Source organism: Arvicola amphibius, chromosome 1 (assembly GCF_903992535.2).
Source record: "Arvicola amphibius chromosome 1, mArvAmp1.2, whole genome shotgun sequence".
Taxonomy (NCBI): Eukaryota; Metazoa; Chordata; class Mammalia; order Rodentia; family Cricetidae; genus Arvicola; species Arvicola amphibius.
The window spans coordinates 5,474,839-5,502,199 of NC_052047.1; the positions used below are offsets into that span (position 1 = coordinate 5,474,839).

The window sequence follows — 27,361 nt, forward strand, 5'->3', positions numbered from 1 at the left end:
GGGTTGAGGTATTGGAGTCATTGACATGGGTTTGCTGCTGTCAACACTGCAGATTCACTCAGGACTTCACTCACTCAGGGCTTCCCCTGCTCCCTACAGCTGATCCTATACATAGAACTGAAGATCAACAAAGAGAGACCCTGTGGAACGTTTCTCAAGTATTTAAAATGCACTTTGAATCTCAGTAGTCAGATAAATATTTGTTAGTGAATAGTTTATACTTAAACTAAGCTCAGAGACGCATGGATTTTAGTAGATGCTAAGCCTTGACAAGACTTATGTGACTGATACGTATACATGTAGAGGTTGAGTCTCTCTGTGTGTTCAACCTGTGGAATGCTGAACCAGCATCATTCATTTAATCTTGCTAATTGACAGTTTTTTCCAAGTTTGTATGCATACATTCTGAGCACAGTAATAATTCCTACTTGTTGATTATCTGTTTTACATGCCATACAGAGCTACACACCAGTTGAACAAAGGGACAATCATTGTCTTCTGTTATTTGTATCATAGTATACTGAGGAATATATGTTGAGTGATAGATAGTTAACATTTTAAACACAATATAATGTAATTGCATAGAGAAAGAGTTCAGCAATGTGCATTAAAAGAGGCTCCTTGGAGGACTAATCTTTAAATAGAAGTGTAGAGGATAACAGAAAGAATAAAGTAGAGAAGACAGGCAGAATTCAGAAAATATACACTCATTCCAAGAGAAAAGAGGTCGAGAGAATTGCATACCTTCAGGTTAACTGAAGATAGGTGAGAAAGGAGATTGGGCTGGAAGCAGGAGCCAGAAAAGGAAATACCGTTTTGGACCCTGCAACCTCTCTCCACTGAAAAGAAAGGATTTCTCAGAAGGCTGGCGAACACTGTGTTATTTTAAACTTTCAACAACTCATTTTCTTTGCTAAACAGAACTTCAGGGGATGACAGACAGGTGGCAGGCAAGAAGATACAGCTGTAGTAACAAATTAGAGCTAATGGAAGCCTGGGAGTAGACATAGGAAGACAGCTCAAGAGATGTTTACACACTCACCAAGGGTCTTAGATTCTTTTCTGTTACTGGGATAAAATACCAAGGCAGTCAGGCACGGTGGTTCATGCCTTTAATTCTAATGCCAGGGAGGCAGAAGAAGTCAGATCTCCAAGTCTGAGGCTAGCTTGGTCTACAGAGTGAGTTCCAGGACAGACGGGGCTACATAGAGAAACCCTGTCTCTAAAACCAGACTAAAACCAAACTAAGCAAATCAAACCAAAACATAACACTAAGGCAACTTTTCAGAAGGAAGAGGGATGGAGCCCATCATTATCACAGTAAGGAACACAGCAGGCAGGCAGGCATGGCACTGGAGAAGCAGCTGAGAACTCAAATCTACATCCACAAACAGGAAGGAGGGATCATCCTGGGGATGGGCATGAGGCTTTTGGATCCTTAAAGCCCACCCATGCTGATACACCTTCTCCAATAAGTCCAAACCTCTTCCCCAACGTTCTACCAACTGGGGGTCAAATATTCAAGCATGAGTCTACAAAGGCCTTTTCGTTCAGACCACCACACCATGTGATTCTGCTAGGCTGAGATGCAGAATTCTGTACAGACCTCTCATGCAGGAACAAAACAAGTTCTGCCCTTTGCCTAGGTAACAGGGTGCCTTTAGTCTGAACTTTGTGTAATAACTCACAAGGAGTTTTTAATTACATTGGAGCTCAGGGAGGTGGGATTCTGGGACAACTAAACATGCAGCAGTTGGGTCGTATATGTGTGTGAAACAAACGAATGAATAGATGGATGGTGTGAGCAAACGTGGTTGGTGGTGCAAGTATCGAGTGGGTTTCGGGTAAAGAATTGGAAAAAAATCTAATGGGGCCGTAAAGACGATCTCCATTTCTAAGACATGACTAAATCCAGAAAGTTTCTAAGCCAACTGTCTTAGCTAGGGTTTCTATTGCTGTGAAGAGACTCCATGACCACGCCACTCTCATAAAGGAAACATATTTCATCAAAGAGATGACTTAGAGTTTCAGAGGTTTAGTTTTTTATCATCGTGGTGGAGAGCGTGGTGGTTGGGAGCATGGCAGAGTGCAGGCAGACATGGTGCTGGCTGCATCTTGATCAGAAGGGAGCAGGAAGTAGTCTGAGATGCTGTGCTGAATCTTGAACATATATGAGACTCAAAGCCTGCTTCCACAGTAACACACTTCCTCCAATAAGACTACTCTCACATGACCACACCTCCCTTTGGGGCCACCTTCTTTCAAACCATCACATTGACATCTGAAAAAAAAACCCCTGCAGTAGGAAAACAACCTGATTTCACCCCAACTTCTAGATCATTGCCTCACTAAGCCTGCTATTACACTCAGTTCACACAGTAATTAAAATGTGCCTTGCTAGATTTTGAAGGGTCCCTGGTCATTTAGTGATGTGATGTCTCCTAGCAGTCATTGCTTGCTTTCTTTATGTAACCCTTTAAGAGACATAGTGCACCTCACAATGAAGGTTTCAGCAGAAGTTTGTTGATGTTCCTGAGAGTGAGCATTTAGAGTTAGTCTTCTCTTTAGTAAAGCAATATGTAAAATTATTTCATTGCAAACCAAGTGGCTTGTACAGGGACAGCATTCAAGCCCCACTGCCATGGTGTCTGAACCCCACGTTTGATCCCTTTCTGTTGGAAGGCTGCCCTTGACTAGAGGATACAGATCTCATGTTCACTGATCCTCCTGTGTTCTCAAATGTGCAGTAACCCTTTCAGTCTACCAAGACATAGAGTCCACTGAAGGCTGTCATGTGTTTTCCTTAGTGTCTTGATACCCGGAGGACACCTAGGTGGAGGACAGAACTTGGTCTTACTGTGTAAGAGATGAAAAAAGGGTTAGGAATCACAGCCATGCAGTCTTACCTTTGGGTGCACTTGTAATCCCCCTCACCTTGGTGCAATTGCAGAAGAACCTCTAGCCTGCGGCAACGTGGGCACTGGCATTTTCCATAGTCCCAGATGGCCTTAAAGCACAGCCACGCTGAGAAAACGTGCCTTAGAACAGTTGATGGAAATGAGGAAACTGGAGTATTTTCTCCTGCTGTGTCCTCCTTTCTATAGCCATAAGGTGGCAGTAGTAGAGTACAATGATTCTTCTGGTCCTGGCCTGAAGTAGATACTGAACTGGAATCTGTAATTCTAATTAACAGCATTTGGAGACCCCATCCTGCTGAAGGTAGTGTTAACCATTTCCCACAGCATTCTAGGTTGATTTATTTGCCTGATAAAACTTTATCTAATACGTATTCAGTCTAACACGTTCAACAGAGAAGAACCATGTCCTTAACCCAGAGTTGTTGAAAGGCCAAAAATTTCATGAAATTTATATTGAACTAGGTATGGGTTAAAACGTTGCCACCTCTGACATCTGGCAGATGTTTGAACTTCGTGTTTCCCATGAACGCTTGGATGAGAGGGTTGGCACAAACGTGTGAAATCAGCTTCTTGGAAATCCTAGCAGGATGATGTTGTTGAGGGGAAAACCAATGGCAGAGTCAATTATAGAAAGCTCAGACAAAAGCTAGGACAGCATTCTTGATTAGGATGCTCCTTTCTGGATTGGAGTCTCTTCTCCTGTGTGTGCCCTACTGGTTTCTGCAGAACCTTATTTAATACAGTAACATACTCCATCTGTTCTCATTTCAAAGAGCAAAGTCAATACCGACTTCAAACAGTTGTGTCTCTGCCCGTAGCCCAGAGATGTCATCACCTTTATAGCACGTGCCTCCTGAATGTAGTGCTTGATGATAATCTCCTTTCACTTCTCAGGCATTGAAACTGTTTTCTCCAAAAATACTAGGCGCTTCCATGTGGCAGGATCAAGGAGAACTGGCCCTTCGCGTATCTGTCCTCTGCCCAACTGAGGTCGCCGTCCTTCTATTGTGACACCTCTTCCCGTTGGTGTCCATGGTGACAACCCATGCTCCACATTCCAGGTTTACTCTTCCCTTAGATTATGTGTGCAGCTCTTTTTTTGTCCAGATCTATTTTGTCTCTTCCCTGAGCTCTTGTCTTCCACTTGGCCTTTCTCCTATATCACCTTGTGCAGCTGCCCTGATTTCCAGATCTCTAAATCAGTTGCTGGGGTTGTGACTGCTATTTCAGATGAGCATCCTGAATATGGATGTGAGTTAACCTGTCCACACAGTCTTTCCCTCTTCTCGGTCCACCCATCTCCAGCCACAATCCAGCAGCTGCCAGGAGTTACTCAGCTCTGTCTCTCAGCTCCTTCGTATCCAGGCCACAGGGTGTATTAGTTCTTCAGCATCCTTCCTAACAATAAATCAAACCAAACCAAAGTAGACATCTCAAAGTAAAACTGACTCTGCATTGCCCTTTCTTGCCCACTGTTCATTCTCTGCTGGACCGGTCTTTCCCTGGAATGGAAAGTGCCCCCAAGGGACATCCCTAGCCATGAGAGCTCCACAGTGATGCTCTTCTTCAATTCCGTGAGGCCCTAAGAGCATCGCTGCAAATGGCCACTCGCACCCGAGTCCCGCTCAGCAATTGCTCTAGGAACATAGTTTAAGATGCTTAGGAAGAGTTTGTTGGATTGGATAGCAGGTGTATATGTTATTGTTCCCAGTCTACAGACACTGGGCTATTTGAAAATCTAACAAAAGGTTTGCGCGTCTACTATGTATGATGGAGTATGTCTTTATTATGAACTTTTAACAGAGCTAGTTGACATACTTTCACCTGGCATGCTCAGAAAGAACACGTATAGTTTCTTGGCTGATCTCAAGAATACATTGCTGTTAGCTGTCATCACAGTGTCTCCAAATTTCCCCTGTAAGGGATTTTATGCTTTGACAGCATGCTTAGATGTTACCGATTAGCACATTCTTTTCCAGCTTAAAGAACATTTTCCTTCTTGCAAAACATTTATGATAATGATGGACTCCAAAAGCTTTTTTTGTCTAAAGTCTTTTGATCCTTCTTTATTATTAAAGACAGTTTTTCAGGCTAGTATAATGGTTGCTAGGTCTTTCTTGTTTACTGCTTTTATTTTTGAGATTAATATATTTACAACTTTTCTCCCTCCAAACCTACTACATATCCTTTCTTGTTCTCCTTCAAATTTATGGCTTCTTATTTCATTGTTATTGTATGCATATGTGTGTGTGTATATAAATATATATTCTTAAATATAGCTTTGTTTTTCTCTCTCCCTTCCTTCTTTCTGTTCTTCCTTCCTTTCTTCTTGCACTTTGAATGTATTTTCCACTTTTAGTTTGGACTCTAAGGCTTCTACTGAGACTCCCTTTTTATTATTTGCTTATTTTATTTTCTCACCAAGTGTAAGATCATCAATCTGTCTTTAAATTTTGATAATATTATTAGAATGTATTTTTGTGCATTAGAATATATCTTCATATCTTTAATCTTGTTTGGCTTAAAATGATTAAAGACCTTTAGTTTTCCTATAATAACTGGATATTCATACCTTTTCCTGAAATTTGGACAGTTTTATTGTGATTAACTTTTAAGTAAATGTTTTATAACACTGTCTTCTCTTTCTTAAACTTACAAGATACAAAACTTTTCTGTTTGGAAACTACTCTATGAACTCTGTAAAATTTCTTAATTTCTTTCCTTTTCCTCATTTCAAGTTCCTTATCTTTGTGTTCACAAATTTTGCTGCTTGAGTCCGCCATAATGGTATTTTTCACATATTAATTTTCAGCTCATATTTGTTTCTATTTAATTTTTGCTTATAGTTTCAATCTTTCTATTAAATTTCTAGTTTTTATTTTAGTTATGTTCTTGATTTCATTATATATGTGTGTGTGTGTGTGTGTGTGTGTTTTATTTTCTAGATTCTATTAAGACAGTCATTTTGAATTCTTTGTCAGATGGTTCATATGTCTCCCTTCCTTTGGGGATCAGCTAACAAAATTATTGGATTTTTTTTTGTTGTTGATATTAAAATTTGCCTTTCATGGGGTTTTTTGTAGCCATGTATTCAATGTTTGTAATTTTGAAGAACTGGTGATATTATTTCAGTATTTGAAGACTTTTTTGTAGAAGTATATTCTAAAATATGATATTAGCCAGAGGAGGGGCTGAAAACACAGAACTACATATGACTTAGTGCTGCATGAGACATAATGTGTCCATTTTTTTCTGATCAGGAAAACGAGGTTTAAAAATGCTTTGTTCATCACAAATTTCAACTCTTCTTAAATTATTAATCTTCTATAAATAGATTACATTCCAAATAAGATATTCCTTAAATGTGTTTGGTAATCTATCCAATTTTGCACTTAAATACATTTATTGGTTTAAACTTTTCAATAAGACATTCATTTTGGCAATAATCAAACTGCCACACTTAGTAAGGGGAAACAAAGCAGGCTTCAACTTGGTAGGCTATCGTGTGCTTTAACTCACCGCTTGGCTTAATATAGAATGCACACACAAAATCATGGGGCTATAAATATTTTATTGGCATGTTTTGAAAGGCAGCAGTAGAGGCAAAGATGGATAAGCCTGCTTTGTATAGAGACTGAAAGCAAAACTAACATCTAGATGGATGCTGTATAGGTCAGAACGTAGTAGCATAGAAGAAAATGTCAGAATGTCAAGTGAACGCTGGATATCCTTGTGTCCCAAACTGGATAAAAGGAACAACTTTGTTCAGCTAAGGTTTCTTGTTTCTGTTTCCCATCTGCTTTAAGGGTCAGGTTAGCAGTATTGATGTCCAAGATATTTTGACAGAAAGCATTTAGGAATCTAAGTATTGATTGTCATGTGATGGTTTCCAGGTATAGTTACACATGTGAACTAACAGAACATTGGGATAGAAATTAGAATCACAGGCTAAAACTTGTCTTTAATTAAAATATTTTGCAAGTGTTAAATTATCCAATTTAATATTTCTAGAACTCAAAAGGATTTATTCACTCTGTCTTTTTGTGGGAAATTTTTAAGTTTATCCATAGCTTTGCTCCAATTACCTCTCTGATCATGAAAAGGAGGGTTTTTTTTCTCAGTGTTTCTGTATTTTCATTTGTAAATTGATTCAAAGTGGCACTGGACACTCACCAAACTGTCTTCCATAACTTACATGAAAGTACCAAAACCAGTATTATTTAGGAGACTAGGATAGGATGGACTGAGACATCAAGTTCAGTAGAGAAGCTTTGTTTAAATACGTGGTACACAATGACGTGGAAAGAAAGAGACAATTTCATCTTATCGTGATCAACCAGAGAATGAGAAGGTAGTGATTGAAGAGTTCCCTTCCATGAGAAGTGATTTCTGCCAGCAAGCACACCACAGAATGACAGTAGTGTTCCTCAACCCTGGTTGTGTGTGGAGACTTGCATTCTTCTGCACTATTTCTTCTAAGAACTCAATCTTATATTCTTTTTTTTTTAAAAAAAGATTTATTTTTATTCATGTACATGTATATCTGTGCGTGTGTGTATGTATGCATTGTATTTGCCGGTGCCCATGAGGATCAGTGCAGATGTCAGATGCCCTGGAGACAGTTGCAGGTGAATCTGAGTCCCCTGATGTGGTGTTGGAAACTGAACTCGAGCCCTCTGGAAGAGCAGCCATCACTCAGAACCTCTGAGTCGGTCACCTGCCCAATTCTGAGCTTAGCATTCCAAAAAACTGGAAAATTGGAAGAAAATGCTGACATGCTTTTTTGTAGAAGCAAAACTTATAGCTGCAATAGTTTAAGCCTGAGTTATGGAAAAAGTTGAAATGCAAAAATCATTAATCTATCCTTAATTTGTCATGAAATTAATTATATTCCTCAGATCTCTAGCACAGTATCTCACAGCAACCCAATTTATCTTCCAGTTCATCACACTTAGCATAGTGAGGGTAGAAAAGTTTACTAAAAAGACAGCCATCCTGAAGTGGGGTTCTTTGGGGCCAATATGGCCACCACATTGGCTACATGTCTATGTCCTAAAATGAATATAGTTTATTTTAAAATAAACTCCAAATTGGGTCTGGATAATTTCTTACATTTGGATTTTAATACAAGTTCTGTCACTAATTAGTCATGTGACTTCAAGTTAAATATTAGAATATTCATCATAGTTTCTTGATTCTGAGGAGTGTTAAGGTATAAACAACCTACACAACTACGGCTTCTCAGAAAACAAAGGTGCTTAATCCTAACTAGAACGATAATGGTGATCTTCACTTATTTACCTCTCAAAGAGAACTGAGAGTGTAAGACCCATCTGTGCTCCCCTGTCGCACTTCTGTTCCTTCTAGTCATATACAGCATCAATATCGGTATTGACGATATTTCATTATATTTTCCAACATTTTAGATGCTATCTCAAATTTATTATGTTCTTTCTGTGCCCTGTAGCAGTTTCAAAGAATGGAAAACTGTCTAACAGTGAGCTCATTGAGTTTGGCAGTCAAATTATTCCATTTTGAAGTCTCATTTTTAAGTATCGTCTGGTACGTGTTCAGCAAGAGTCTTAGTTTCTTGTCTTGTTGATATGAAAAATATTAACAAATGTTCTGACAGAAACCACTTGAGCCTTTATTCTGGCTTCTAGTTCAAGGGTAGAGTTCATTATGGAGAGAGGCCAAAGCAAAAGGAGCCTGAAGAAGCTTGTTGTGTTATACTCAACTTCAGGAGCAGGGATCAGTGAACACGTAGTGTTGTTCTGCTTTCTTTATTCATTTGCTCCAGGCCAGGACCCCCTGCCCATGGGATGGTCCTACCACCATCATGGTGGGTCTTTCTCTTCAAGATAATTCCCTAGGCATACAAAGAAGTGATCCTAGATCCTGCCAAATTGACAATTAACACTAATTATCACACAACTTAAGACTTTTTTATTCAATAAATGAATTCAATAGGTTAGTAAATGGATGGTAATATTTACTAACTCATGGAGAAGGTTGATTCTCTAAAATGACCCACGTTTCTTTGCATCTTGTTCCTTTTTTTTTTTTTTTTTTTTTGGATTTTTACCTACCAAAGGAAACTCCTCTCCATATACTGAGGTTAAGAAAGAGAATAGCTCACTAATCAGACACCAGACATTCCCTTCGCATGTGAAGAGCGGGCTATTACAGAACATCACGTGCTAACGACTGCTTCCTAAGCATGAATGTATGAGTGTGTGTGTTATGACTCTACTGTCTTTCCATTATTGTCAAGAACTCTTTGTACTGGCATTTTGGTGATATGTTTGTGCGAATCACCCTTCCACTGTAGGTGACATTTGCTTACTCTCTTCAGGAAAACCTCAAAGCAAAACAAAACCAAACTTATCTTTTTTTTTTTTTTTTTTAAACAGAGGACTCATATGTTAGGGTGGAAGCCATAAACACAAAGGACCTTAAAGCATCCCTCTTGGCTCACTGAAAGCAAAAATCGTGGACTTAGCACTTCACTTGCCTTTGTAGTTTGTGGTTAGAGTCTGTGTGCTTAGTGCTTTGGACACCAGGGAGCCTCCCAAAAATAGCTTTGCTGCAGAAAATGACATTTATGAACCTTGGCAGGAACTATCGTTTTAAGTCATGTTCATGTGAATGGAAAAATCTCCTCTGCAAGGAAGCCAGTCACACAGCATCCCGAGCTCAGTCTTTCGTGAGAGCACCGAGAAGTCAGCAAAGCTCAGAGTTCAAGGGTTCCAAATGTTTGAGCACGCGGTCTTGCAGGCTTAGTATGCCTATCACATTCTCAGGACAGATAGCAGACAGTCTGCCATGCTGCAAAGTATCTCTCCCAGTCCTCACTCTGTCTCACTTAGTTTAGAACAGTTTCGTAAATATCGAAAAATAGCTCCAGTTTTATCCACTTTTCTTTCTAGAAAACCAATGCATTCCTTCAGAAGTCCTTTATGGTTTGAAGGAGAGGGTCCTTCTTAGGTTAGGTCTCATCGCAGCACTCGATGCTCTAGGCCCTCGACTTCGCAGTCCATGTTCAGGGTTCTCCTCCTGGTTGGGGGGCGCAAACCAAGGCCTCCTTTGTTTCGCCGTCAGTGTGGTGATCACTGAGTAGTGCTGCTCTGTTGGCCGCATCTCAACAAGGGCCACACGGCTCTGGTGGTGGCTTCTGGGCCAATGAATCTTGAACAGAAGCAAGAATGTGTAAGAAAAATCTTCAAGAAAGTCTTCCTTGTAAGGACACCTTTTATTTGTTTGTTTGTTTGTTTGTTTGTTTGAATCCATGTTCTAATAGGTGGGAGTTCCTCTGATTCTGTAACAGTTTTGAGTTTCCTAAACACTATTGCCTTTAGCCTACTGGACAAGAATGGATTCTAGGCTGCTTCCTCCCATGGTAACAGAAGCGCTGTAGCTTCTGCCCGGACTGGTCAAGGCTGGATATCGTGTTTCCTCTCCACCTTATACTGATACTTGTCCAAGACTCCTTTGCCTCTCTGTGCCCTGTCACCTAAGCTGGGGCTTTCTAGTTTATATGGCAGATTTCCCCCAGTCCGCATATCAGGAACAAGAGGCCAGAGAGTTTATATGGAAACCGCCATCCTAGGAAGTATGTGGCTGTGGAAACTGCCTGTCGTATTGACCTCCATACTAGAGAAATGGTAGCTGCCTCTTGTCAGGCTGAAGTCACCTCAGAGAGTGCAACCCAGGACCACTCTGGGGGGGTGGTTAAGTGGCCACCTTTCTATATTTCTATATTAATCAAGAAACTTCTTCTGCCTGGAGGGGAATGAGTAGAATCATTTTTAACAGAGAGTGATAGGCTATGTCTGAAGCATGTTATAATGTTTCAAGAAAAACCAAAGGTGCCGGGCGGTGGTGGCGCACGCCTTTAATCCCAGCACTCGGGAGGCAGAGGTAGGCGGATCTCTGTGAGTTCAAGACCAGCCTGGTCTACAAGAGCTAGTTCCAGGACAGGCTCTAAAGCTACAGAGAAACCCTGTCTCGAAAAACCAAAAAAAAAAAAAAAGGTTAATCTTACTCAAATCTGGCTTTGCAGTGGAAATGTGTGCTATGTTTTTCTGAGCAGCATAGGACAGTCTCTAGGATATGTTGAAATTGGAAAAGGTCTGTTACTCCGGGAGAGCAGGACTAGCTGTGGGAGCGGAGAACACTGATTCTGGGTCTTTGCAGCCAAACACGCCATCCAGCCGCTTGTCTCTCTGTAGGGATTAGAGATGAAGGGACCAGGAAGTGAGATTTTCAGGTGTGAGTTCTGCTGTCTTATGAGTGAGCAAGATGTCAGTAAATCTTCCACAAGATATTGGGGGAAATTGAACTGTTGGGCCTTTCTAATTCCCCAAAACTTCTATCAGGGTATGGTCGCCACCAAAATCAATTCCCCAAAACTTCTATCAGGGTATGGTCGCCACCAAAATCAATTTCCCAAAACTTCTATCAGGGTATGGTCACCACCAAAATCAATTCCCCAAAACTTCTATCAGGGTATGGTCGCCACCAAAATTAATTCCCCAAAACTTCTATCAGGGTATGGTCGCCACCAAAATCAATTCCCCAAAACTTCTATCAGGGTATGGTCGCCACCAAAATCAATGAGCGGCAAGGCATTGTCCACAAACCATTATGAGAGCACTGTTGTATTGGACTGGTTGTCATAGAAACTGCCTTTTTTGTCCCACAGCCGCCTCCTCAGATATACGACAAACAGCTGGACGAGCGGGAGCACACCATTGAAGAATGGAAAGGTGAGAACTGCGCTGTGTTACTATGTACACTGTGCTTCCCTGGAAGTCAGAATACAGAGAGCATCCTGTTAGTTCATACTTAGTCCCTGCACCTTCCTCTTGCACAGTACTTGATTGAGAAGTGATGCTGTGGGTGGTGGCTGTAACTGGGCCAACCAGTGCTGGAGCTCCACCAGTGTCTGCTCAGTATATACAATATCTGAGTTTATTCTCCAGTACTGCTATAAATGAATGAAAAAGAAAATACTTTGAAATTACCTGTCTTTTCTGTTAATAGAAAAATTCTATTTGATGAAGACTAAAAAGAATTTAATCATGGACACCTTTGCAAAATAGTATTGATTGTCAAAGTGTCATGAGGTCAAAGTTCATTTAATATTTAAAAATTAAGCTCCTATGTTTGTATACTAAATTTAAATTAAGTTTGGTAGCTCAAGTGATGGATCAGTGGAGAGACTGCTAATACTGAAAATCCTCATTTAATCTCTGGACCACACGTGGAAGGAGAGAACTAGCTTCCATAAGCTCTTCTCTGACTATGCCTCCCATCTCCCAAATACACAAAATGAAATCTAAAAATCAGTTTGAAATGTACTTCAAGTTTTAAAAATTAAATATAGTTAATACATAAATTAATTTACAAAATTTACCAGATTTGAGAGTTTAAGTAGAATATATGTGAACCCAGGAGACTCGTTTTTCTCACTTAAATAAAAGCAAATCAGTGAGTCTATCATTCTATTTTTTTTCAGCAAAACTTCTCCAAACGCATGCTGTAGCTCAAACTTATCCTGAGAAAGACATAAAAGAGAAAAAAGAGTTAGACCTACAAAGAATTGTTAAACTAATGTAATCAACCACAGAGAAGAATGAATTTAAGGAATCTGAGTGCAGATGGTGTCTCATGGTCAAAGTAAAATGAGCAGGAACAAAGGAGAAAGGAAATTTTGATCGACTTTTAAAGAACTCATCCTACAAGCTGGGGAAAAGGATAATACCAGATGGAGGACACAAGGAGAAACCAATGTTAGAAATAGGCAGAGGATCTTAGGAAGAGATGCCACATTTCACAGGACCGTGTTGATGAGCATGGAAAACAAGTCCATGAGTAGCACCGGGGAGAAACTGAGGGCAGATGGTGGGTACAGAAGGGTTGCATCATTGGGGCTTATAAGGTAGCAAGTGAGAAGATGTAGCCAATGTGAGAAGGGTGCGTGCTAACCTAGAGGAAGATGCATCTGTGGAGGAGGGTGGTGCATAAACCATGGCAGGAAAGGCTGAGTGGCCTGAATGATTTTCAGCTAAGTCTGGTGACAGAAGGAACTAGAGATCTCAAGGCTAAGACAAGAAATTGGCTGCCAGTCTGGGGATGAATAAGATGGTTTTTAATTCTTAGGTTTCTGTTGTGCTTGGGTTTACAAGTCCAAGGTGTAAGCCTGGAAGGAAGATAGTATTAGAAACAGAAGCTGTAGGGATTGATTATGATGTAAAGCTCATAGGATTTGCATGGAAGAAGTTAATATAAAAGGAAACAAGAGCATCCCAAAGTGAAGGCACTGGCTGGGAACACAGTCCAGGGGGAGGGTAATTCCCTAGCACACACAAGGCCCTGGGTATGAACCCCAATCCTGCAAAAGCCACTCAAGAAACAAGTGAACAAGCCAACAATGTTATTTAAATCATTGTACTCAGGAACCATAACGATCAGTTCAGAAAACAGTAATGTATTTATTTCTAGACATTTATTTGTTTATCTGCCGTATCAAGGACCTGCTTTAGCTAAGCTTCGTGCTCAGTGCAAGGAATTATAGAAATGGAAGATTGAAAGTCCCCAGTGATTTAATAATCTATTCAATGACACAGAAATGTTAATTGCCTTTAGCCAGTGCATCTGTTTATAGATTAAGGAAGTCTTTGCTTTTCTGTTAGAATAACACAGACAATTGTTTCTTACAGAACTTATCTACAAGGAAGTAATGAACTCAGAAGAAAAGACTAAAAATGGCGTGGTGAAAGGACAGCCCTCCCCTTCAGGTACCCGCTCTCTGTGAATGACCACAAACCCAGTACTGTGTGTTTTCCCGGCCTTTGAGGGCGTAGTCACAGACAAAACTGCTCGCAGAGTCTGGGAACAGATGTCATATGACCGACCATGCCCTATGTTGCATTTATCTTTTTCTTTTGAAACCATGCGTTCATTCTGGGAATTCTAATTATAATAAGCAAGCATGTTGTTTTTCTTAAATAACACTTTTATTTTTGAGGTTATAGTATAATTACAGTATTTCTCCCTTCCCTCGCCTCCCTCCAAGCCTCCTATATATCCCTTCCTGCTCTCTTTTAAATTCATGACCTCTATTTCATTGTTATTGCATGTTTATATGTATATGTACGTGTGTGGGGGAATGGTGTGTACATATACATTCCCAACTATAAATAGCTCGGTCTATATGATGTAACTTTTATGTACACATTCAGGGATGACCATTTGGTATTGAATGCCCAATTGGTGTGCTCTTCACTGGGGAAGACTCTTTCTCCCACTCAGCGGATATTCTATATTCCTGGCATCTCCAGTTTCCCGGGGTCTCTATTTCAGCCCAGGCTTCACCTTCACAACTTCATGTATTACCTCTTCGTGCTGTGTATCACCCTACCTCCCTGGCCTTTCTTTAAAATATTAGTGGAAACCTTTATGATGCCTCAATTCCTGAATTCTACATACCTAAAATATTATCACCCTCAGGACGATATTGTGGTCTGGTGACATCTGGAACACATCTGGGCCTCTGTGAACCTACTGAGCACTTCCATAGTGGATTTCTGGAAAAACACTTCCCTAGTTGGCCCTGTGTGAACTGAGCACCAGACATATCCTTTCTCCAGGGAAAGCCATCGAATGAATTTACAATTCTATAGAGCAGTGGTTCTCAACCTTCCTAATGCTGTGACCCTTTAATACAGTTCCTCAGGCTGTGACCCCCAACTGTAAACTGTTTTCATAGCTACTTCATAACTGCAATTTTGCTAATATTAGGAATCATGATGCAAGTTTCTGTGTTTTCTGATGGTCTTAGATGACCCCTATGAAAAGGTCATTTGACCCTAAGGCGGTCTCAACCCACAGGTTGAGAACCAGTGCTCTAGATCCTGGGATACATGGGGGTCTGACCATTTCTGCATTTCTCAAGCAAATTCAAAGTGTTTGGCTCCCTTTCACTCGTGTTTGTTTTTAAAAACTATTTACAAGTTTCAGCTCACTTCTATTCTGGCAAGACTACACATAGTTAAAATATTCCTGCTCCACTTCCCCCCACCCCGCCCCGATTATCACTTTAAGGATAAGCATCCAGCAAGAGCCATGCCACAGGCTGAAGGCCACCTTATCTTGGCATTAGGATAGCTAAATTAATTAATTACTTTTCAGTTTTCATTCATAGTCTCAGGACACAGACAAAATTATAGACAGATTATTTGTGAGAACATGACTCCAATAGCCCCAAGTCAAAATTCTGACAGAGCTCCCGTGCCATAAGAAAGCAGATTTATTTCCAGCATTTCTGTCAGCATCCCATCTTCCCTGCTTCCAACGCTCTTGTGTTCTTCAGCCTGGGACTCCAGACACTTACAAATGCCTCTGGCCAGCCAGTTCATCAGCCTAAACACATGGTCAGGTTCCTAGCAAGTGGGGAGCATAGAACAGGGTACCCAGAAGCTGGGGAGCAGAGAATGGGGTACCCAGAAGCTGGGGAGCAATGAAAGGGAGCATTAACTCACTATCTCAGAGTGTTCAGTCAGCATGAGGATCCGTGCCACAGTAGCTGGGAACAAAGAATGGGATACCAAGTAGTTGTGGAGCAGGGAACGGGGTGCCCAGCATCTGGGGAGCAGAGAACGGGGTGCCCAGCAGCTGAGGAGCAGAGAACAGGAATGATAGCTCACCATTTCAATGTTCTGTTCAGCATGAGGACCCACATCACAGCAGCTGGGGAGCCGAGAAAAGGGGTGCCCACACTCTCTGCTCTCTTCTACTTTCCCTTTTATTCTTTCCTAAGTCCCAGTCTATGGGATGGAAATACTTATATTCTGGGTATCTTCCCTATGTATACAGTCCTGACAAACAAACAACAATCAAAACGCCCAAGAGGTGTACCTCAGTATCCAGGTTATTCTAAATCCATCCAATCCCTCAGTGAAGATTAGCCATCCTCACCAGGGAAGAGATAAAGACCATGGTCACAATCTCTTCTGTCTCTCCTTAGCCACTCTGGGACCGGACTGACAGAATCTGCCGAAGCTGTTTCTTGGACACATGCTCTGTCGGCTGCTTAGGAAGGAACTCACAGGCAGAATCTAACAGTCCTGAGGTGTCCCTTGTGGAGGTGGACAGGATCCTGTAGTGTTACCATCACCGTGACATGTTTCCACACAGTCAGTAAGCGGGTAGAGAGGTGATATGTGACAAAGGAGAAGCGCACATCTCAGGCTGGGTGGACATGGGTTTGAGAACTCAGTCATTGTTGCTTCAACTTATGTTTTTTCCACACCACGCTGTCCAAAGAGAGCTTTCACAATTTCTCCCAGATAAGAGCTTCCTGCCTTTTCTACTAAGTCTTGTGTTTCAGACATGGACACTTTTCTTACTATCTCTTATTTTTATGAGTTCATTGAGACAACTGTATGCACTCATCTTTGTGATCATACAGGGTCTAAGTGCTCTATCATCTCAGTAAATATTTATTATGTGGAAAATAATACTCTCTCTCTCTCTCTCTCTCTCTCTCTCTCTCTCTCTCTCTCTCTCTCTCTCTCCACACACACACACACATACACACTTCAAAGACAGAACTCAAGACAGGATTGTTGAGTTAATGGAGTGTGCAATTAAGTATGTTCTTACACCACAATTATACGTATTTATATGCCCTGTTAATCTCCATGAAAATGGGTGAGCCAAGTTACTAATGTATACATTAGTAATTATGGCATTTTCCCCCTTTTTTTCGGATAAGGCTTTCTGGTTTTAAAGGTGATAGTTCGGTTCATTTGTTTTGGAAAATGTACTTCCATAAACCATTATGTGGGCCTGATTAGTATAGTGTGTGAATAGTTATTTTTAAAGAAAGCCATTAAGTTAACCTTGTGAGAAAGTTAAGACCCTTTTTAATCATTCCAACTACCTGAACCAATCAAGAGTTGTCCAATTTTACATGTTCTCTATTGTTAGCAAGCTATCTATAGCTCAAATAGCAGTATTAGACATTATACTGAATAATTTTAGAGTAAAAATATTTTGTAAATTATATTTATTTCTATCTTACGTGACACATTCATGTTTAATGTATTTGCATGTGTCACATAGAGACTGGATAGCAACTGCAGCTGCTTCTGCCAGCTTGTGTGAACAACCCTGTTCGTCTCTTCTCTAATGAGACTTTATTGATCTCAGATTGGCAGCTTGAAACTAACCAAGGAAGATTTACAGCATGGAAGCTGGCAGAACCCACAAATCATAGTGATTCCCCCCCCCCCGAGAGCAAACTGTTAACTTTTTACCTGTATGTCACTGCATGTGTGTATTTACTGTGCATGCATGTGTACCTGCACATGCAGACATGTACATGTGTATGCATAACATTTTGCTTTGTAAGAAGCCAGGATGAAATACTTTTATCATATAGTTTCTCTTTGATAAATACTCATCTTTGAATACATGAGGAACCTTATACAAGAAATAAGTTAATGTACCTTTTCAGGAACAAAGTAGTTCCAATTATATAGTGATGATTTAAAGATGTAGGTATGAAGTTAAATGCACACTCGAAAATAATTTATAGGTCTGAAATTTATTGATGAAATAATCATATATCAATGAAAATTCATCTAAACTTCAGATATACCCCTAAATAATTGTACCCCCTTCTGCTATCTGATTTTCCCTGCAGAACTATCTGCTTTCAATAGCAGCACCATTTGCTTCCTGAATTGATTTGTAATGCCTGCCACAGGAAAGCAGGAGCAGGCATCCATTTTTCTCTGGAAGCAGATGTTACATAATGTAACACTGTAACACATGCAGGAGGTTGTGTGAACCAGCATCCCTCTTCCTCCTGAGACTGACTCGCAAAGAGGGAAGGATGCTTTGTCAGAACAGGCAGAGGTTTTTCAGTCGCTCGTCAAAGACAAAGCTTCCCAGGTGTTCTGAGTGTTCAGTCCTTATTTCTCAGGTGCTCAGTCTTCTCCATCCTGGGAGCACAGCTCCCACCCCCAACTCCCGTCAGACAGTGGTCCAAACAACTAAGATTGATTAAGGAAAAAAAAATTCAAGCTCAAATAACATGAGGTTCAAGATCTTGCAGCTACTGGAGAATTTGTCCCTCAATAATTATTTTTCCCTTGTTTTCATTTACGATTGGGAAGATGTTATCAAGAAAATAATTCCTATTTTAAAAGCAGTGAGCAATGAATAAATAACATCGGGCCAAAAAAATTTCCATTAATTATTTTATTCCATGAAGTCAGTTTTTTTCCAATTAAAGCTACAAGTAGCTAATAACTCTAATTTGTAACACTATTAATATTTTTTGAGTCCTTTAAGCCCCATTTCATTGAGAAATTATAATACTGTACTGATGACAATTTAAAAATTGTATCTCTCTACTGAGTCCTCCTGAGTGATGCAGAAGGGGGTGTTTATCATGTGCTGGGATGTGCCCAAAAGAAGGACACTGTAAACAGATATGATATAGCTCAGTTCTATTTAAGAGAGTTTCATAAACTGAGGTAATAAATTAACGTGAGCCAAAGTCCTTGTTCTTATTCCTTTTACTTGAGTTTGGTTTTATGCTTTACAAAGTCCATTTATTGGCTACTTGTAAACGTCTCACAGCCAGAGGTTCTGCCTTCCAGCCAGGAGACGCTCATTGTAGCTCAATAGAGGACACACACAAAGGCAAACTCATTCATCTCACTGGAATGGGGTCATTAGTGACCAGCATCCATCTCTAAGAAAGGTGATTAGTGACATTTATTAATATGGCATACATATTCTCCTGTAACTAATTCCAAGAAACCAAGGTGGTACAAAGGCAGATACAAAGGGATGCTGAGAAGTGGCTTTGAGAATTACTAAGATCCTGCACCAGGGTTAGCCCACATCCTGATATCATCATCACTTAATCTGCTTAATTTCTAGTCCACTAGTATTGAGGTTTTTATACAAAGAAATTAGATGTGTTTCTGTACACTAGCCATGAGCAGACACAACAAATCAGTTTAAACTATCGCCATGAAGAAAAAAAACATCTAGCTATAACTTCAGTAAATGAAGTGCAAACTTTGCACTTGGGAAACTATTAATATTGAAAAAGTTAAGGTGACCTAAATAGATGAAAGGCACTCTGTCACTCTCCGCTTTCTTGGATTGGTAAGGCTGGTCTTCCCCAGGGTGGTTTATTGGACAGTCAGTTAAAAAAATCAGTGGGTTTTTTTTTTCCAAAAATTTCAAAAGTTATCTTAAGATTCAAATGGACTAGCCTAAATAATCCTGAAAAAATACAGCTGGAAAATTCACATTTTTCTGATTTGTATACTAACAAAGTCATACTACTAAAGACAGTATTCACTACTTTTCTCATTGCTGAAATGTGCCGACAAAGGCACATTTCATAAGGAAGGGCTTGTTCTGGTGTCCATGTACCTCTCAATTTCAGTTATGACTCCCAGAAAGAGGCCCTTTTTCAGTATAAGAGAGGTAAGGAGAAAATGAGGCCTCTCATTTGGCATTCGACCAGGACAGAATAGAAGACTTGGCCTGAGGCAAGGACATTTGGACTGTTATACAAGGGGAAAAATCTGTTCACCTTTGGGGTCCTCTACCCTAAACTACCAGCCGGTTTCGGTCTCTGTTTTATCACCATGGGGCTACTAGATGTCTGGCAGGTTGCTGGGTATATTGTTCAGAGAAGGTTGCAATATAGCCAAAGCCAACTGGAGTCTCCTGTAGTATTAGGGCCACTAGATAATTCCTGGCTGCTTATCCTGGAAATAATCACACAGAAATTGTATCAATTAAATCACGGCTTGGCCCATTCATTCTAGCTTCTTATTGGCTAAATGTTACATTAATTTAACCCATTTCTATTAATCTGTGTATCACCACGTGGCTGTGGCTTACTGGGTAAAGTTCCATCTGTCTGTCTCCTGTGGGGCTACATGGCTTCTCTCTTGACTCCATCTCCTTTCTCCCAGCATTCAGTTAGTTTTCCCTGACTAGCTGTTTCCCTATAGCTCTGCTATAGGCTCACAGCAGTTCCTTTATTTATCAATGGTAATCACAGCATTCAGAGGGAAATCCCATATCAGACTCTGCTTGCTAAGATACTCTATCCCTGATGACCTCACTACCATCATATTTTCTGGAGGAAGCTGCAATTCCTAGAAACATATCCTACTTCCTAGGGCCTTGTATGATTTTCATGGCAGCCCAACTACAGATCAATGGGACAGAAGGGAGAGTACAACAGTAAATCTCCACTACAGAAGAGGATCGGTTAACATTTCACAAGGGTACCCTGACAGTTTTAGAGGGGAAAACACCTTTAGCAGTAAACGGTGCTGAAACAAGCAGAGACCCGCCTACCAAAGGATGAAGATGGATCTCTGCCTCAGACCACGTGCTGATGGGAAATCAAAGTGAGTCAGAGAGACTAAGTGTAAGAACCAAAATGTAAAACTCGTAAATGAAATTATGGGAGCAAACATTCAACGCCTTAGGTTAGGGAACGCCTTTTAGAATAAACAACACAAGTTCAGGAACAGAAAGAGCAAATCTGACGTCATTGTGTGTGAGAAGAATCACAAGAGAAAAGAGAATCCATAATAAGAATGCCATTTGACAATCACACCTCTGAGAAGGACTTGTTCCCAAGGATTAAGTGCTTTTATGGCTTTTGAAAATGAAGCGATTATTAATTGATCAAAGCATACAAGCAGGTTTTTCTCCAAAGAAGGTATATAAGTGACCACCAAGCACATGCAAAGGTATTTCAAATGCTTAGCTGCTGGGCAATGCAAACCATCCATAGTGGCATTCAATTTACACAGACTCGGTGTTTGTAATCAAGAAAGCTGATACATGCCAGAGAAGGGGTGAGGGGTGAGCTCTTTAAAGCTGCCTGTAGGAAGGTAGGCTGCCGTGCTCACTTTCAGAAACAGTTCCGTGCTTCCTCAAATAGAATCAAATCAATAGAACTCACAGAGAGTCGCTCAGTACCCAAGGACTATGAAAACATAGCCATACAAAGTGTCCATATGAACGCTCATGACAGCATTGTGACAGAAGGATTCATAGTGCAGTATTTAGCAAATGCACATCAACTAGGAAGTAAGTAAACAGAATATGATGTGTGGGGTGATGGCTGTTATTCGACTGTAAAGGCACGGAATGCTGGCATGCCATTTAAGCTTCCTCTCTGAAGATGTATTTTGCTCTAAGCAGTATGGGACAGAAGCCAGTAATGTTCTGTATGCTTCTGTATATATGAAGTGTTCAGAATGCACAAAACCATGGAGGACAAAAGCTGCTGAGTCCTGCAGGGACAGTTCAGCCTGTGACAAACTCTGTTCTATCTCCCAAGCCCTTGGGGAAAAGCTGGACACTGGGGTATATGCTTGTGAACCCATTACTGGAGAGCTAGAGGAAGGAGAATTTTTAGGACTTGCTGGCCAGCCGGTCAGGCCTACTTAGTGAGCTCCATGCCGATGAGAGACTCTGCCTCAAAAACCAAAAGGTGGACAGTGCCTGAGGCATGACACCTGAAGTTGTTCAGTGGCCTTCATGTGTACATGCAAACATGTATGTACACACATTCACACGTGTATTTTCTCACACAGGGGTGCACGTGTGTGCACACACACATTTGATGGACGGTGGGGAAATCGAGTGTAAGACTTCCTTCAGGGTGATGAAAGTGCAGCACATTTGAGTGCGAATACTGTACAACTCAGAATTCATTTAAAAACACTGAATTGTGCAAATCAAGTTTATAACATATCTGATACTTGAGTTATAGCTTTATAAAATGATTGTGGGGAAAGAAAAAAAATGATTGTGGGGAGATATAAACATGTTTCAACTCTGCAGTAAAAATCTGTATATAAACTGTGCTCTTTTGATTTTTTTTGTAATTTAAGTTAGTTTTGACTTAATGTATTAATAATTAATTTCCATAATCCAGATCCTTTTGCATTTAATGAGTTACATGATAATACAGTTTACAATTTTGATTTGATTTTTTCTTTTAAAAGATGTATGTATTTATTATGCATAGTGTTCTGCCGGCATGTATCCCAGCAGGCCAGAGGAGGACACCAGATCTTATTACAGATGGTTGTGAGCCACCATGTGGGTGCTGGGAATTGAACTCAGGACCTCTGGAAGAACAGCCAGTGCTCTTAACCCTGAGCCATCTCTCCAGCCCCTTGATTTGAATTCTTAAATTTAATTAATGTCCATACATAAATTTACATGCGTTTATGAGGATTTCAGAGTTACTTTTTATATTTTATTTTTTACAAATAATAGAAGAAACATCTTTTATCATCTATGACACTAGAAAGGATATGCGAAGGAGCAATTAATCCTGTTTAAATTAATTTTTATTTCTTTTTATGTCATCCATTTGCTGTGTACTTGAGACTGCATTAGAAACCATTATGTAGGATAACTCAACTTTGAACTCTTGCTTTTTCTCCTTTAAGTTCCTGAGTGTTGGGATGATATGTATCTACAACTTAAAAGATTCTTTAGGTTAATTTTTATCCAAACAGTTTTTTATCCTAATAGAAAAAGAAAAATTTAAAATTCTCACTTATAATTTTGCAGACATCACTCTCTGCTCAAACTATACTTAAAAAATACTCTAATTAGTGTTGAAAATGAATGTATACACATGTTGAGAAGAAGCCCCTTTGAGCCGATTATAAATTTTCGCCCAGTCACCAGTATAATGGGCTCATTCTACTTTAGCTTTGTTCCTTTACCAGAAGCATTTTAAATACCATGGCATCGTTTACATCAAATTATCCAGACAGATGAAGCATGAAAATCATCTTCCATCCCTAAAGCATCAAAATATTCTGATTTATTTTGTCATAAATAATTTTAGATCAAGAATCGTATGTTTTCTCTTGGTTAAGCCATTCTGTCACATACAGGAATTTTTAATATATTGAAGATTTCAAAGATTTATGATTAGACACCCCACTTGTAGGATTCAAACTGCTGGTATGATTGGGGACTTTTTCTTTGTACTTCTAAATAGTTTTTGTTCTTTTAAATATCTTATGAGCTATGAATTTACCTATTTCATTACTACAAGCTGTGCTTTGAAAAGGGTGTTTCCATAACATTTGTCCTTAGTTGTCAACACCATCTGCTTAGGTTTCCCCAAATTTTCAGTCTAGTATTTTAGGCAATTGCTAACAGAAGAAAAATAACAAATTAGATTTAACAACAAAGAAACTATAAAATAGTCTTAGGATCTCTGCTCTGCTTTCCAAGGCTCTATGAATGGTGTGGTAGACTATTTTCACACAGGGTCTACATGAATCTCTTCACTTGCATTTTAAATCTTAAAAGGTTCTTAAGAGGAAAAGGTCCAGCTCCATCTAGTTTCTATCTTTCTTCTTCCTTCTTTAAGAAGCTTTCCATAAACTTTCTTTCCATTAGAAGTTGAATCAGTATTGCACTGTACCAAGGTCTCTACAATAGGTTTGCTCTGTTCCATTTTCGCTGTTTTTGCAAGGTTTTCATTCTTCTTCCTCTTTCTCTTTCTCTTCCTCTTCCTCTTTCTTCTTCATCTTCTTTTGTTTTTTTGGTAAAGCCACTAAAACTCAGGTTAGGTATTTGAGAAAATTGCAATAAAATAGTCTAAATTAAGCCAGGCGGTGGTGGAACACACCTTTAATATATATAACCTATAAACGAAATAAACTGAGCCACAGTCTAAGTATATAAGATATATGTATAACCCATAAAAGAAAAAACTGAGCCATAGTCTAAGTATATAAGCTCTTTTGATTTGAAAGTCAAACATAACAAAGTTACATCGTCCCAGACACAAATGGACAGATTGAAAAAGCAGACCCTTTCCGTTAAGTCTATAATCGATCCTGCACTTATCTGAGTATTGTGCGCTGTTTTCATCCCTGCCGTGAAGGTGACCATCCTGAGAGGAGCATCACAGTGGCACTGGGGTTTTAGAGATTAGCACCTTCCGAAGGAACACAGAAGATACTGAGCTGATGGAATTCTAGGGCAGGATGTAAAGGCAGCTGATGGAATTCTAGGGCAGGATGTAAAGGCAGCTGATGGAATTCTAGGGCAGGATGTAAAGAAGGCAGCTCCTTTGTGGGGCCCAGGGCTGACTGCGAGCAGTGTGAGGAGCTAACCCACCTCTGCAGCACTTCTATGAGGGCTGTAATTAAGCAATATTGGAACAAACTAAAGCCAGGTAAATTTACTTTATACACCACTTTGGTAAAGGTAGTAATTATTTACAGGAAACTGACAACTTTTAAAATTAGGAGTATGAGCATTTTTTAAAAGAATTTAAGAAGCATGTTACATATACAGAGTTTCTATATATGAAACTATCAAGTACAAAGGAATACAGAGAGGATGATCACCGGTAGGGAAATTAATAGTGAGGAACACTAGGGAACACAAGAAGAGCTTAGTCAGCCGGGCGATGGTGGCGCACTCCTTTAATCCCAGCACTTGGGAGGCAGAGGCAGGTGGATCTCTGAGAGTTTGAGGCCAGCTTGGTCTACAGATCTAGTTCCAGGACAGCTAGGGCTGTTACACAAAGAAATCTTGCCTAGAAAAACAAAATAAATAAATAAATTTAGTCATTAACTTGGGCATTGGTGCACACTGAGTTTTCTTTAATGTATTCCTCATAGTTTATATAAGCATTTTACAATCAAATAAAACTGTAAATGCATGCAAGTGTAAGAAGTTGTGTCGGGGTAAATGTTTGAAATGCCCTCTGGTTACTTTTACATTTTTATGGAATTTTCCCATAAAATATCTGCTGTTGGAGCACATCCTTGAAATGCTTCCTCCTCTTGAGTTTGTCCTGTTTTCCGAGTCTGTGTGACAGTTCATTTGTCCCTCACTTTAGCTATAAAGTGTCACCAACTAGATCCTTCACACGATTGCTTCTCCAGCGTCACATTTCAGTAGGAAGTCTTCATTCTTACAGGTTGGTTGCTTAAGCTACAGATTTGAACAGTAACTTCTTCTACAAAGCACACACATTAGGCATCAAGAACATAGAAACGGGGACGGCAGGAAACTGGCTGTTTCCACATTGCTGTGGTTTAATTTTGCTTCCCAGTACCTTTGGCTCATCTTTGTCCCACTGTTCTCGAATCTCGTGCATTGCAGCAAGGCTTTGCTAAAAGTGCCTTCCCAGAGTTCCAGAGTCTAGTAGCCGGATAAAGATGTTTTCAAATGAATAACCCAATATTTGCAGATCCTAAGCAAGCCAGTCTGTTGGAGGGAACCTGAACTTCCAAGGTGCACACTGGCTTAGTTTTCTGCTTTCTCTTTATTAACTTCTCTCAAAAGTCTTGGCTTTTCTACATGGCTTTGAGTTTTGGTTTTATATTTAATGATTAAGTAATTAATACTCTGTTTTATACACTTTCATTTTCCTAGAGCTGTAGTCATTAAAAATATCCAGGTCACTGGGCTTTGCCTTCATCTGTTTCTGGGCTAAGACCACCGCTTGTGTTTCTTTTGCTTCTTCATGAGGAACATCGGGATCAGGCTGCTCCATTAAAAGACTTTATGCATCTCTCTTCTCCATAACTTAGTGGCTTTCTGTCCCTGGATGCCTACAGTCTCCATGATCCTAATTAAGGATGCAAATGCCTTGGCTTTAAGCAAGCTCTGTTACATGACAGCGCTGTGGAATTTAGGGTTGGGGCAGAGTGACTGGTGATTCCTAACTTGGAGTGGAATTTGATAACCATTAGCCTGTGGATGAATGTGCCCTGTGATGGGGATTCTGAATTGTTCCGTCTGGATTTTCACTATCTAATTCAGTTTTCAGTTTCCAGTGTCAGTTCTCTTGTAGTTTAGAAAAAGAGACGGGAGAAAGACACGCCATGTGACAGAGCTCAGGTGGAGGGACTTAATTGGGGGAAAGTGAATGGGAAAAGGAGGGAGGGGAGAGGGGACTGGCCTCTGGGGGAGAGAGAGAGAGAGAGAGAGAGAGAGAGAGAGAGAGAGAGAGAGAGAGAGAGAGAGAGAGAGAGGAGAGAGAAACAGAGAGAGAGATTAAGAGGAGAGAGAGGAGAGAGAAAGAGAGAGAGAGAGAGAGAGAGAGAGAGAGAGAGAGAGGAGGCAGGTCCCTTAAAAGGGAACAAGTGAATGTGCTGAATGTGCTCAGGTGGTGCTCTTAGTGGCTACAGCTGAGGACATATACCCCAAGGTCAGGCCAGTATAGATAAACGCTTGAATACTAAAAAGTTACGCGAGGGTTCGCAGCATAGAGAAGATGGGTCTTCCTGTGTGCACCCACCCCTGCACTCTGACTAGCACTTGCAAGGGTCTAGTTCCAGATTGAGTCATGTTGGTCTTCATTTTCTCAGCACAGGTGCAGCAGTGAACAGCAGTGAGAGTCTCCCTCCATCCTCGTCTGTCAACGACATCTCCTCCATGTCCACCGACCAGACCCTCGCATCCGACACTGACAGCAGCCTGGAAGCCTCGGCAGGACCGTTGGGTTGTTGCAGGTGACTAGCCGCCTGCCTGCGAAACCCAGCGTTCTTCAGGAGATGACGGGATAGAACACAGCACACATGCACACACACACACACAGTTCGCACGCACATATGCATACACAAAGACACTCTCACACACGCACAGATGCACACACGCGATGTCAAGAAAATAGCAAGAGAGAGATCCAACCTGGAATTAGGATAAATCTTTCTGCCTGCTTCTCCAAAGTTCTGTATCACAGCTAAGCCGAAATGTATACTTAACTTCTAGTAGCTCTCGCTTCGGTCTCCTTCCAACAGTGCTTACTACACAGAACAAACCAGACACAATTAGAGAAGCCTTTCCCTAAAGTGTAATTTAAGTGGCTGCAGAACCAGCAACCCGTAACTGCCCTTCAAATGGCATGACAAGGTGTGCAGTGGCCCCATCCAGCATGTGTGTGTCTCTATCTTGCATCTACCTGCTCCTCTTGGCCTAGTCAGATGGGTGTAGATACAGATCTGCATGTGTCTGTATTCATACGGCACTTCTTAGAGATGCTCCTGTCAGTGTCCTCGGGACTGCCACCAAGACACCGTGCACTGGGGTACCACCTGGTCCATTCCATGTGATCTATTACTCTGACATCAATCCATCTGTAATATATTGCCAGTATATAAGCTGTTTAGTTTGTTAATTGATTAAGCTGTATGTCTTATAAGAAAATATGTAAAGGGGGAGGGACATGGGAGAGTGAACTCAGACCCTTGAAGATGTAGCTTCCAAATCTGAACCGATTAAATGGCACCTGTATACCAATTTGTAGAAAGAACATATGTGATGCTTACGTAAAGTGTGGGGGGAGGGAGGGAGCAGTAGCTTCCAGGTGTTAAAGAGCT

General features: G+C 40.5%; 1 protein-coding gene across 1 annotated transcript in view; it reads left to right on the forward strand.

Annotated features, from left to right (window-relative positions):
• Mapk10 (mitogen-activated protein kinase 10) overlaps window positions 1-27,059 on the forward strand; it is a 295,793-nt gene extending 268,734 nt beyond the window's left edge. The window contains exons 13-15 of the mRNA XM_038328945.1: window positions 11,623-11,686; window positions 13,643-13,720; window positions 26,356-27,059. Of these exons, the coding sequence (XP_038184873.1) occupies window positions 11,623-11,686; window positions 13,643-13,720; window positions 26,356-26,498 (285 nt within the window). The 3' untranslated portion in view covers window positions 26,499-27,059. The remainder of the gene's footprint in view (window positions 1-11,622; window positions 11,687-13,642; window positions 13,721-26,355) is intronic.
• Window positions 27,060-27,361: the final 302 nt, after the last annotated feature.